The sequence below is a fragment of the Perca fluviatilis genome, chromosome 15 (assembly GCF_010015445.1).
Source record: "Perca fluviatilis chromosome 15, GENO_Pfluv_1.0, whole genome shotgun sequence".
Lineage (NCBI taxonomy): Eukaryota > Metazoa > Chordata > Actinopteri > Perciformes > Percidae > Perca > Perca fluviatilis.
The window spans coordinates 4,756,031-4,768,248 of NC_053126.1; the positions used below are offsets into that span (position 1 = coordinate 4,756,031).

At 42.6% G+C, this 12,218-nt stretch overlaps 3 protein-coding genes across 5 annotated transcripts in view; 2 read left to right on the forward strand and 1 right to left on the reverse strand.

The window, feature by feature from the left end:
* Positions 1–5,940, reverse strand: part of LOC120574081 (glutamate receptor ionotropic, NMDA 2B) — a 176,798-nt gene extending 170,858 nt beyond the window's left edge. The window contains exons 1-2 of one of the 3 annotated variants that reach the window (XM_039824145.1): positions 5,902–5,940; positions 5,595–5,757 (exon numbers count right to left, since the gene is read on the reverse strand). The gene's annotated coding sequence lies outside the window, so the exon portion shown is untranslated. Of the gene's footprint in view, positions 1–336; positions 1,067–5,594; positions 5,758–5,901 lie in introns of those variants that run through there. The other 2 variants (XM_039824147.1, XM_039824146.1) reach the window with 2 other exon arrangements.
* A 1,002-nt stretch (positions 5,941–6,942) lies between these two features.
* fmc1 (formation of mitochondrial complex V assembly factor 1 homolog) lies at positions 6,943–9,527 on the forward strand. The gene is made up of 2 exons (XM_039824148.1): positions 6,943–7,141; positions 8,898–9,527. The coding sequence occupies exons 1-2, from the start codon at positions 7,013–7,015 to the stop codon at positions 9,099–9,101; spliced, it is 333 nt and encodes a 110-aa protein (XP_039680082.1). The 5' UTR covers positions 6,943–7,012; the 3' UTR covers positions 9,102–9,527.
* A 2,443-nt stretch (positions 9,528–11,970) lies between these two features.
* The window catches only part of LOC120574083 (heme-binding protein 1-like), a 7,748-nt gene continuing 7,500 nt past the window's right edge, over positions 11,971–12,218 (forward strand). Inside the window, exon 1 of the mRNA XM_039824149.1 lies at positions 11,971–12,218. This exon is cut by the window's right edge and continues 364 nt beyond it. The gene's annotated coding sequence lies outside the window, so the exon portion shown is untranslated.

The window sequence follows — 12,218 nt, forward strand, 5'->3', positions numbered from 1 at the left end:
GTTCCGTGATGACGGCTGGAGAAAGGTGCTTGCTTGATGAGTCACTGTGGTCTTGGTTTGAGGAGAACAAAAAAGAAAAGACCGAGTCAGGAAACACTGATTAAAGTATGCAAGGAGAGAGGGACGTGAGGATGACATGGCATGAAGCAAGAATCAGCTGAGAGCCACGGTTAAACCAAAGCTGTAGTAGGCCAGTGTGTGTGTGTGTGTGTGTGTGTGTGTGCATGTGTGCGTGTGCATGTGTGCGTGTGTGTGTGCACCCCACACAAAACACCTTGCATACACAGAAAAGGTACAAAGACTTTGAGACAGACACTAAACACTAAATAGACCTACCTATGGTTAGAATTAAGAATCGCCCAAAAAAGATGCATAGGATGGTAGGAGGAAAAAAAGAGAAGGGGGGGGGGGGATAGGAAAAGGTACAAAAGTGAAAAAAAAGGCGTAAATAGAAAATACAAGCAAGCCAATTAAAAGAGTTGGGGTTTTTTAAGTAAGGAAATTAAAACACTGGTGGAATCAAAAAAGTAGCCAAAGTTACGGGTGGACAGTGAGCGGAGTGGTGTGGTGGAGAGGAGGAGGAGGAGGGAGGCGGTAGGGGAGGAGGAGGGAGGCAGTAGGGGAGGAGGGAGCGTGGGTTGCACAGGGATAGAAAGGGCTGCAAGTGATAGCGATGGAGAGGGAGGGAGGAATGAACGAAGGGGACAAAAAGAGAATAAGGGGGCAAAAAAAATAAATCCCCCTCCTCTTTCTCTTTTTCTCTGTCTCTCTGCCTCTCTCAATCTCTCCCTCCTTGTTTGGCTCATAAATAGAAGAAATTGTTGACCAGGTAAATGGCGAAATAGATGAGAAGACAGAGGACCGAGAGAGCAAGCAAATGAAAAGGTAAAGCACCTCCCAGCAGCGCGATGAGAAAAAAAAAGAACAAAAAACGAAAGATAAAAGCAAATACTCCAGTGGCCTCCGTCGTGTCCAGACTATGTGTGGAAGGGGGGATTGGCTATTGCCAGTTTTTCCCCTTCCCCGGCTGCCTTCTGCTTTCTTCTGTCTCTCCTCCCAAAAAAGACTTCCCATCCAGATGACAAAAAAAAAAAAAAAAAAGCAGGCACAGATGTCCTTTCCTCTCTCTCAACTCTGGTCTGATATCACGTGCCACTCACACAGGTTAGACATTGTTGCAGCAGCAACGCACAGTCTCACCAATATTGCTCAGTGGGAGAAAAAAAGGGCATTGGGGGCTGCTGCTAGTCAAGCACTGCCTGCCTCACGAGGCGGGATACTGAGCTGGAATTGCTCTGTCTCCCCTCTCCCGCCCATCCCTGCGAAAAAGATAGGAGGAAGGGAGGTGTGCCCACTCGCTGCATTAGTATTCATTGAAAGAGTGTGAGCGGAGAGAGAGAGAGAGTGATAAAGAGAGAGAGAGAGAGAGAGAGAGAGAGAGAGAGAGAGAGAGAGAGAGAGAGAGAGAGAGATGAAGAGAAGGGGGAGAGGGAGAGGGGTCCCTTTCAACAAATATCCAGGAATCAAACCGGTGTGTGAAACTGATAAGAGACTGGCTCCCCCTAGAGTCAATCATCAATACACACACAAATAACTGGAAACACTGGGACTACTGTATGGACCATTGACAGTATATATAAACTGGACCACCAGATGCCGTGTCTCTGGACGGAGACCAGTGAAGGATATTAGAAGCACTTTCCCGGTGCTGGCTGAGCGTTACTGAGCAGCCTCCAACTGAGCTTGAAGACGTAGATGTGACGTGAGCAACCTGTCTGAAAGTTGTAAGTCTTCTGGTAGCTGTGCCAAGAGAAATCTCAATCATTCCCAATCTTACAGAGACGGAGAGCGTAGGTATATGTAAGGAGATAACATAGGCACAGGCTAATTACTGATCACTAACATGCTAGTTAACATTAGTAATTAAACCTAAACAGATAATGGAAGTCCAAACTGCCTGCGAGCTTCTCCTGTACTGTACGGTAATTCCTCTACTGTGCGACAGTAAGTCTCGTGGTTATGACCCAATCGTTAGCCTATTTTTACAAAAGCGTCTGCTACGGAGCCATAACGTGAGCTACAAGGTAATGGAGCCTTTTATACATTGTCGTGTTTCTTTAGAAATAAACAATGGACAAATAGAGTCTTTAAACGCTTCAGATGTAAAGTTATTCGCTGTCAAAGTTGCCCAAAAATGAATTTGAGTCAATGGGATGCTAACGGAAGGTGATGGCTTATTAGCATCAAAATGGCGCCATAGGAGCTACGCGTTCCGAGGAGAAGCGTAGCCCCTTGATGTGGACCAACCAGTCTGATGACCTGTGACCTGCATTCAGTGCAACACCTCAAATTTGAACCTCATCGGACAAATTCTCTAGAGCCGCAAAGATTAATCGATTAGCTGTTAACTATTAAATCAATCGCTTTTTTGATCATTTTCAGATTTTGATAAACAATTAATCGGTTTAGAGTAAAGTACTCTGATTCCAGCTTCTTTAACCTACATTGTGTCATTTTTTGAGTTGATTCTGAGCAAAAAACTTTGTTCTTTAACAAATATGTGCTCATTCATGTGTAATTACTTCCACCAACTAGTCAAAGTATTCTAGTAAGCGTAGAATCTGACATTCAGAATCATTCAGAATACATAGGAGCGACTCGCTGGAATGACGGCAGCCATGTAGCGCCTCCATCTTTAAAATCCATTAGCCAAAGAGGGACATACCTCCGCCCTCTTACACCTAGCGGCACCGTGACGAATGCCAGGGGGAGATTACTCGCCAGGGAAGCTAAAAGAGAATTAAAAACGACAACGCGACAGGCAAAGCAACAAGAACAAAGTTAAAGCTGCAGTAGGTAAGATTGTGAAGATCCAGGACTTTGCCAACAAATTTGAACATCGACAACTTCTCAGTCCCTCCCCCCTTTCTGCTGCAGCCCAAACCGTCTCATAAGCCCCTCCCACACTACGGAGTTTGACAGAACTGCCGGCATGTCAGACAACATGTTCAATAACTAAACACTAACACAACGTTAACTTTACTCACCAACAGTACGATGCTAACTAGCAGGCTACCGTTAGCCATTTCAGCATCACATCAGACCGACCACTGTACAAACGTTACTATCATCCTCACCAACGTAGCTTTGTGGACTTTTGACTACTAATAACCAAGTGAAAGATAAATCATTCATGGTAATTATGTTACCTGTCGAGAGGAAATGTGGCTACGTCTGCATCCTTCTTCAGATCTTTAAAATCCTGCAGCCACGCCACCTCTGAAAAGCCTCTCCAATATTCACGGAGTTTTGGGAAACCTTTCTGCAGCTCGTGCGCAGGGAGGGGGGGTGGGGAGAACGCTATATATGCGTGTACGTGCCTGAGCAGTGATTGACAGGCAGATAGACCCCCCCTGTGGCCCTGATTGGAGAAAATCGACCGGGAGCGGTGGAATTTTGCCAATGGCACTACAGGCTGTAGGAGGTGCCAGAGGAGCTGTCTTTTTTTTTTTTTTTACATAATTCATGTAGTTCTACTGGATCATAGGGTCAGTTTCAGCAAATATGACAGAAAGTTAGTTTTATAAGACTTACCTACTGCATCTTTAATATTGGAGTGGCTAGAACAGCTGCGTGTAAACAATGGAGATACTAAGAGCTAATTTCGGGTTCGGCCACCGTAGGAGTTAAAAAGCGCTCGGAATGGGAGGGGCCAGAAAGTAATTTTCAGTTGGTGGTCATATACAATTTCACCGCTAGATGGGAGAAATTCTTACACAATGTAGCTTTAAATGTGAATATTTTCTGGTTTCTTCTCTCCTCTGTGACAGTAAATTGAATATCTTTTGAGTTGTGGAGAAAAAAAAAAAAGACATTTGAGGACGTCATCTGGGGCTTTTGGGGAACACTGATCGACATTTATCACCATTTTCTGACATTTTATAGACCAAACAAACAACTAATCGTTTAATCGAGAAAATAATCGTTAGTTGCCGCCCTTAAATTCGCTGCTTCATTCTGCAGTGTCACTCCAACAGCATCATGTTACTGTAATCCACTTACAGAATAATTCAACGTTCATTTTAATGAGTCAAAAGCAGAGCTCTGTGTGACGGAGCAGCTGTACGCTCTTGGTGCGCAACAATCAGACAAAGCATTAAAAAGCATTTTGGTTCTCCCGTGGCATTGTGGAAAAACAGACTGATCCTTTCCTCTGCATTTTGCCCTGAGCTAAACTCTGTGTTGCTATGGTGACAGATGACCGTTCTCAAGCTCCCAAATCAAAAGCTAGTAGCACACAAAGATAGGTGGTCAAAAGCTCCTTTTAAAAAGATTTCAAAAGACTGCAGTGGATCTCCATACTAAGTTCTGTCTCCGTCTAAATATTTCACCCTGTTTCTGCAATCAGGAATGCCATGGACAAAATATATTTAAAGGAAATACATAACCAATTACATTTCATTTGGCATGCCCACAAAGACAAGACACTACCTTGTGTACAGGAGGCGTAATCGAGGCTTGTGAGGTAAACCACTCTTAATTTATTATCTTCAGGGCTCAGTTTTTCAAAAGAAATCCAGCGGGATTTCGGATCCCGGATTGGATCAAATCTTGGAAATAGGTTTTTCAAAAGCAAAAGAGGGATTCCGAACTAAGATCAGATCACGTAATCCGATCTTACATTTGATCTGGATCAAACCTGCCCTTTGGGGTTTTTCAAAACTTTGAACTCGGTTTGGGATCTATTTGATCCAAAAAAACAGGATTATCCTGATCCCATCAGAAGGGTGGATTCAGTTGTGATTTTTCTAACTAAATAAAATCAGTGTTTTTTTTTATTTAAATTAAGTCAATATTTACTGATGATATATACATTTCTTCATATTTGAAGCATATGTGAAGCATGTCACATCTAATGAGATATGGTAAACAAAAAAAACATTATAAGAAAATAAAGAATGCAAAATGGTTCTGTTTATTACGGTGTTTCTGTTTCTTAAAATAAAAAAAAAACAATGGCTATTTGTGGCCACCAGTATTTTGCCTACCTGTTGTTCTTTGCTAAGCCAGTAGGCTACACTGTTAGTTCTGAAATTTGGTATTTGGATCACAGTGATCCAATCCAATGTTCCTTTAATAAATCAGGCATAAAAGTAAGATGGATCAGGTGATCCTGGATAGCAAAACATGAGATTTCCAAATCTGTATCAATTTGATCCAGATTAAATTATTAGAAAAACTGGGCCCTGGGACATAAGAAGTTGCTTTGAATTTATTCCCACAGCTAAGACTTCAGTGAATGCATGTATAGTTTAGTTCTATCCATGTTAAGGTTGTTATTTATAGTAAAGGTAGGAAAGAGACAGAGGGAGACAAAGAGATGCTGACAGATCCTGGAAGAAAATATAATTACAGTCCCCTCTGTCTCCTCTGCTGACCCGTTTATCAGACAGTAATTACTTAACTTAATCAAACTCAAGCCCAATTGTCTTTTCAGTGACAGGTGGCGTGTGTAAGGATGAGTGAGGAGCGCAACATTTTCAGGCAAATTCTGTTCAGTATTTGAATCATGCATAAGCACATTAACAAATTACCTTACAGTGAAGTTGAAGGTGGAATCCACGTGAATAGGCTTCGAATGTGAACGAGGGTAAACCGTTTTCGTCTCTTTTGGACGATCTTCCGTTGACCCACCGACGCAGGCAGCGCTATGGTCCCCTGGCCCGTTCAATAGTCTCTGCTTTCCCAAAGTTTCATCTGTGAACATGAATTTGAAAATACAATTAACAGCCAATGGATACTGGACAAGTGTGGTGATAAATATCAAGTTGACATTATTTTTGACACTGTATTTATCCAGGGAAGTTGATGCACTTGCATGTCCTTTACTAATTTACATACTTTTGCACCTGTGAGTGAACTCTTAGTACAGCCACTGGCATCTGCTTTACTGTTCCAGCACTTTTACACAAGTTCAAGGAAGATGGGAAAACGCCAGTTGTTTCCTTCTAGCAGCGTTTTCATTAGATGTTTGCGTGCTCCTACCCTGGGCTCCTACAACCAGGGACCGTTTACACCAGAGATCTTCAACAGGGGGTCTGGGACCCCTAGGGGGTCCTCAAAGTCACTGCAGGGGGGCCTCCAAATTATTGTCAAATTTGAAAAAAACATGTCATAAATTCATTCTAACACATTATTAGCAAATATAAATCCTCATTGATGATAGGCTTACTGGTCTATAGGTAAGGTAGTCTCTAAGATAGCCACCCACAGATACAGTTAATCATAAAAATTCACTGTGCCACATGTATGTGTAACATTAAAATCATGCGAACAATTATTATTTAAATAGCTTAGTATTCCATGCAAAAAAAGTATGTATAAAGGCTTTAGCTGCCCTAAACGTTATTGTAGGCCCAGTTTAATATGCATCTTCATTTGTCCCTGATCCGTCACTCTTTCAGTTAAGGGGCCCTTGGCTTAAAAAGACGTTGAAGAGCCCTGGTTTACACACTACACTAACCCTAACCCCCATAACTCTTACACAGAGCTCTGGTGGAGGGGTTGATAAGGAAGGTGAAATTTGATGAACACTGGATGAAAAATAAGTACACACAAAAGAGTAGAACGTACGGTTGGCTATCATGCCATTACGCTGCATATTTACTAATTCAGAATGTCCTTGTTTTTTAGCCGTCTATTTCTGTGTATGTGCTTTGAGATGACCAAAAAGCCGGAGTCAAATTCCCTGTACGTGTTCACACTTACTTGGCCATTAAAGCTGATTCTGATCAGCTGAGTCGGTGTACATTTTTGAATTAAAAACACGTTACCTTAAACTGTTGCAGGGAAATGTTTGTTAGGAAAGAAGCATCACATGTGTGGTGAACTTGTTATTAGTGGGACATATCGCCGCCCTGTGGTCGATTTGCAGTAGTTTGATCGACCGGTGTTGGATTGAGCATGCCTGGCTTCATGCGCCGCACACAGATCACAACAACACCGTTCAGAGATGGCAACGCTGTTACCACCCCTACGAGTCTGCCGAGGAATACTGAAAGAATTACGTGCCATGCAAGGAGCCACGTACAAACTGTCACCGGCCTACAACTATGTTATGGAGCAGTTTCGTAAGAATAAGGCGAGTTTACCACCAACTGCGTCTCAGCTAACGGTAGCGAAGTTAGCTTAACTACCATTACAAACTGCATGGGAAGTGAATGGCTAACGTTAGCTAACCTGACATCTCTTGAATGATAACGTTTTGCTAGTGAAGTATACATAATTTTCGCCCTTCAGCCTGTTTACGAACTCGGGAATAGGGAGAATGCCCATCATGACACTGGAGTGTTGTCGTTGCCAACTTTGTAATATTTACAAGCAACACGCAAGGTGACTGTGATGCAGAAGGACAAGCTAACATTAGCTAGCAGCAAATGAGCCTAATGCTGCATTCACGTGCTCCTCGGATGTTCCCCTTTCACCCATTTACCGAGTTGGGAAGTCGATCTCCCGATTTCGGTGTGATCATTTAAGTCGTAATGTGGGATAAAACATGGACGTTACAAATAAGATGTATTATATATCATGGCTCAGAGCGTGTAAACAGTAGCTGTTTCCAGTATGTATTTCCAGTTTGAAGCTTTATGTAAGTGATTTGATTTTGTCCCAGACTTGTTGCTACACCAGTGGGCATTCACGTGACTTTTTCCAGTGAGGAAGTATTCCGACAGCACATGAACGCAGCCTTAGCACAGCGCTGTGTCGAGAGACGCAGGTGCTCTGTCAGATAATGAATTCACTAACTAAACGTGTTGTTACAAAGCATCGAGTCATTCGTTTACTGGCATCTGAGTTGATGTGAAATGAACAATTTAAGGATCAATAGATTTTAGGTTATCAAGGAATTTGTACTCATCTGCAGGGATAAATAATATACTTATAGCTATGTTTTAAAAAAAAACGTATGTGTAATAAGTATTATATTTGTTTAGTAATTTAGCATCTTTACGTTTTTCCAGTCAAGGGCACCCTAAATGTAACTATATATTTATTTTAATTAATATGTAAAGTGGTGCTCATAAGTTTATGAACCCATGCTAAAGTTGACTAAAAAGAGGAATAAAAAAAAATCATCTTTTGGAAATTGGTCTTAATGCCTTAATTAAAAAAATTAGGAAAAATCCAACCTTTTAAGGACACCGATTCTTCCTAATTTTTTTAATTAAGATCAACTTCCAAAAGATGATTTTTTTTTTTTAATTCCTCTTTTTAGTCAACTTCAACATGGGTTCATAAACTTATGAGCACCACTGTATAACTTCTCTTATCTGCCATCATGTCCATGGGAGGGCTTGTGATTCTGTCTGTTTCTCGAGCTGCTTGTTCAAATGAAGGCCCAAGGGGTTTTTACCATATAGGCTTAAAGCTTGTATTATTTATGCTCGGGAGTACATGGCTCACCAGGCTGGTCGAATGCATGTGCAGTCACTGACGAAAAATAGCTGGGAGCAACTTGCCTGTCATTGTGTATTTGTCCCAGCTCTGGAAAATACCCTAAGGCATTGTAACGTATATGTGGAACTCTATAGGGACCAAATGCAAACTGTCTGTGTATCACTAATGGGTGATGAAGCAAAAACATTCAGGCAGAAAAGCCTGTCATAAAGGCACATTTGTTTATGTTTTATAGGCTGTTACTGGGATTATTGCTAACTCCATGTAGCCCACCGGCTAGACCTTAAGACTTTTCTTCATAAATGTTATCTTGATTATATTTTTCTCTATGGTGACTGATTTAGCAAACCAAGCAAAACTGTGCTTGTTGTCTAATTATGTTACAATCCGGTTCATCATTTGATCTTCGCTCATTTTTGTCGTTCTCCCTCCGGTTACAGGTTACAGGAGAAATGTACTGCCGTGCCCAGCAGGAGGCCCACCATGACTCCCACACATACCTGTGTTTGCTGGCGTCGAACAGGACCCACCTGGCCCTGCACAAACTTTACCACGGCAAGGGAGATCGCAGCCGAGAAGAAGTGGCTGGCCTAGTGGGGCTCAGGTTGCCCACTCAGCCAGGAGGTAAAGGCTGGGAGAAGTGAGGGCATGGGAGCGTCCGATATTGGAAGCAAACCTCGACTCTCTTTGGAAATGACTTTTCTTTGGACGATTCGTCTGGTCTCTTCCAATTCACCTTGAAAAGTAAACTGCAGAGGGATACACCTTGAACTGGAGATTGTGCCATCATGGACTGCTTTGAGGGAACTCAACTTATTCCTGTTGTGTTCTACCAATGTTCAATATGAGGATAATCTGATCTGAGAGTATTTGAAGCAACTGTGAAAATATATGCTATAAATTAAAAATCTGTTGTTTAGCTGTACCCCACAGCTCGTCCACGCCTGCTTTTGTTTGTGTTTTTTTGCAATTTTTCAAACCGTAAAAATGCGAAAGCAACCTTTGAAACGGACTGTAAGTACATTTTTAATTTTTAATCACCTGTCCCATTAAAATATGAGCCACCGTTACACGTTCTGAGTTTTTATTAAAGAACTTGATCATCGCACATTATAATAGAATAACAAACGAGCCACCGTGTCAACGAACTGGTAGTTTAATCCATCTCGTGCTGCATTTACATGCACCTAAAGAGACTGGAAAAAGGGAATAATCCCCAGATTTACTAATCAGATGTTGATCAACACGAATCCTTGAGAATATTTAACATAATTAAGTAACACAGGCTTTGTGAATTAATGTCTTTATCGTAACAGCAATTTGCACGGCTGTTTGTGGGATTCTTTAGAGTTTGTCCCATTGGACCCACGGAGGCATACGCTAACCTTCAGGCTGTTGTCTTCTACGTTGGGGTGGATCACAAACAGGAACATACATTCTAATGCAACACCATACTATAGCCCTGCAATAAACCAGCTTGATGATGCTCACATTGGAATAGAGCTAGGGTGATATGGGAAAAATCAAATATCACGATACCTCAATATCGATATTGTAGGGTAGACAATTTGTGCTTACAAAAAAATATTTACACAATGAGATTTTTGATGAATTATCATTGTGTATATAATTAAGTGGGTAAAGGCAAATAATAGAACAGCTAGAACAGTCTGGTAAATTCAAAAAATGACATCACTTTACTGTAATCCAGCCATTAAAACCAGGGACAGATAACACTTGTGTCATATCGCAATATCTAAAATCTAAGACGATATCCAGTCTCACATCACAATATCAATATAATATCGCTATATTGCCCAGCCCTACATTTATTTATTTTTTTAACCTTTATTTATTCAGGGAAAGTTCACTGAGAAGCAGCCTCTCTTTTAGCAGGAACGCCCTGATCACATTCACACAGTTCCACATTCATACCTGGAAGCTGCTCAGTACGACCACAGTCTGATCTGCTGGCCACTGGAGCGGTTGGAGGTTAAGGGCCTTGCTAAAGGGCACCTCAGTGGTGGTAATGAGGGAGGGACAAGCGCTGCTCACTTTCCCCACCCAGCCCCCCTAATACTGTATCTGAAGTCTCTTTTATATAGACCTTAGTGGTCCCCTAATACTGTATCTGAAGTCTCTTTTATATAGACCTTAGTGGTCCCCTAATACTGTATCTGAAGTCTCTTTTATATAGACCTTAGTGGTCCCCTAATACTGTATCTGAAGTCTCTTTCCCGAAATTCCACTTTGGTGCAGAATTAGAGGCACTAGAGCCAGTCCCACAATGAGCTTTCCTTAGGATGTGCCATTTCTGTGTCTTGAGCAGGAGAGAGGGGGGGGGGGGCAAGGTGGAGAGTGGGGGGTGTGGCCTTGACAACTTTGCTCGTTTGAAAGCCATGATGTCTCTCTCTCTCTCATGGGTGGGCCAAATTCTCTGGGCGGGCAAAGCAGAGAAAGGGGGGGTAACCTTGCTCCTTATCTCCTCATAAGGAGAAGACTCCAGATCGGCCCATCTGAGCTTTCATTTTCTCAAAGGCAGAGCAGGATGCCCAGGGCTCGGTTTACACCTATCACCATTTCTAGCCACTGGGGGACCATAGGCAGGCTGGGGGAACTCATATTAATGTTAAAAAAACTCATAAAGTGAAATGTTCATGCCATGGGACCTTTAAGCAAATATTGCGTCCAGGTCTGCATCCAGGGTCTTTCGGTCTTTGATGGAACAGTATCTGTTAAACACAGGGCATCAGCCAAGAGGAACAGGGGTTAGCAAGGAGACCCTCAACATGCCTCCAGGCACTGAAGAATTAACACAATTATAAGCTGCATCAACAAAATCTAACAGTTGAATCCTGGGCTCTGTCACAGAGGCTACACATACACATTTTAATAAATTGAATTACATAATATGGGGTGTCCCAGAGGTTTTGTCCACCCTGTAGTGCATTTGCAGGACGCTGCAGTGCCAGCTTGGAGGAATCCTGCCCCTTCCCTCTCTTGTTACCTTTTCCTTCTGTCCATACAGCTACCTCACACAGTACCTCAGCTTCTCTGGCCCAGTCTTATCCATCCCACGTTTTTATTCAAATCTGCCCTTCCTGTTTCCTCTTACTCTCCAGTGGTGACTAACATTGCCTTCAGTGTGCATTTAAATAGACTAACCCTAGAGCAAAGCAACGCGCAGTGACACACCGTGCACCCATGCGCTGCTGCCCCAAATTAACACACACACACACACACGCACACACTGAGCCCTGGAAAGAAAGTCCAATGCATACTGACACACCAACGGCTTGTGTCAAAATTTATATTGCACTAAAAGCAGGATGTAAATGTGCCTCTCCGCTCCCCGCTGTTTTATGCGTCCTGGAACAGACAGCCACGACAAACGAGAAACCCTTAGTGGCACTGAAGGTTACTTCATTTTTGGGTGTGGGGGGGGGGGGTATTTGAAGGAGGTGACTCCCTGTAGACCTATGATGCTGCATGGAATGAGTTATGCAAGTGATATTTTTAATGTCAGCACAAGCTGAACTCATCTGGGGTTAATAAGCCGTGACCATTTAGCGCCACGCCGCCAGCTTGATGCCCCACTTTAAGTGAATTTAAACGTCTACGAGTGGAAGGTGGTGATGTACGTGAGCGTCAAGTTGGCGAGAGGGAAAAACTAAAGAGCGGAGGAGGGCGGAGACACTCCACCCGTCAGAGTGAAGGCTGATCTGTTCATTCCTGGGTTCTGCAAAGGAGAGAGAGAGGAG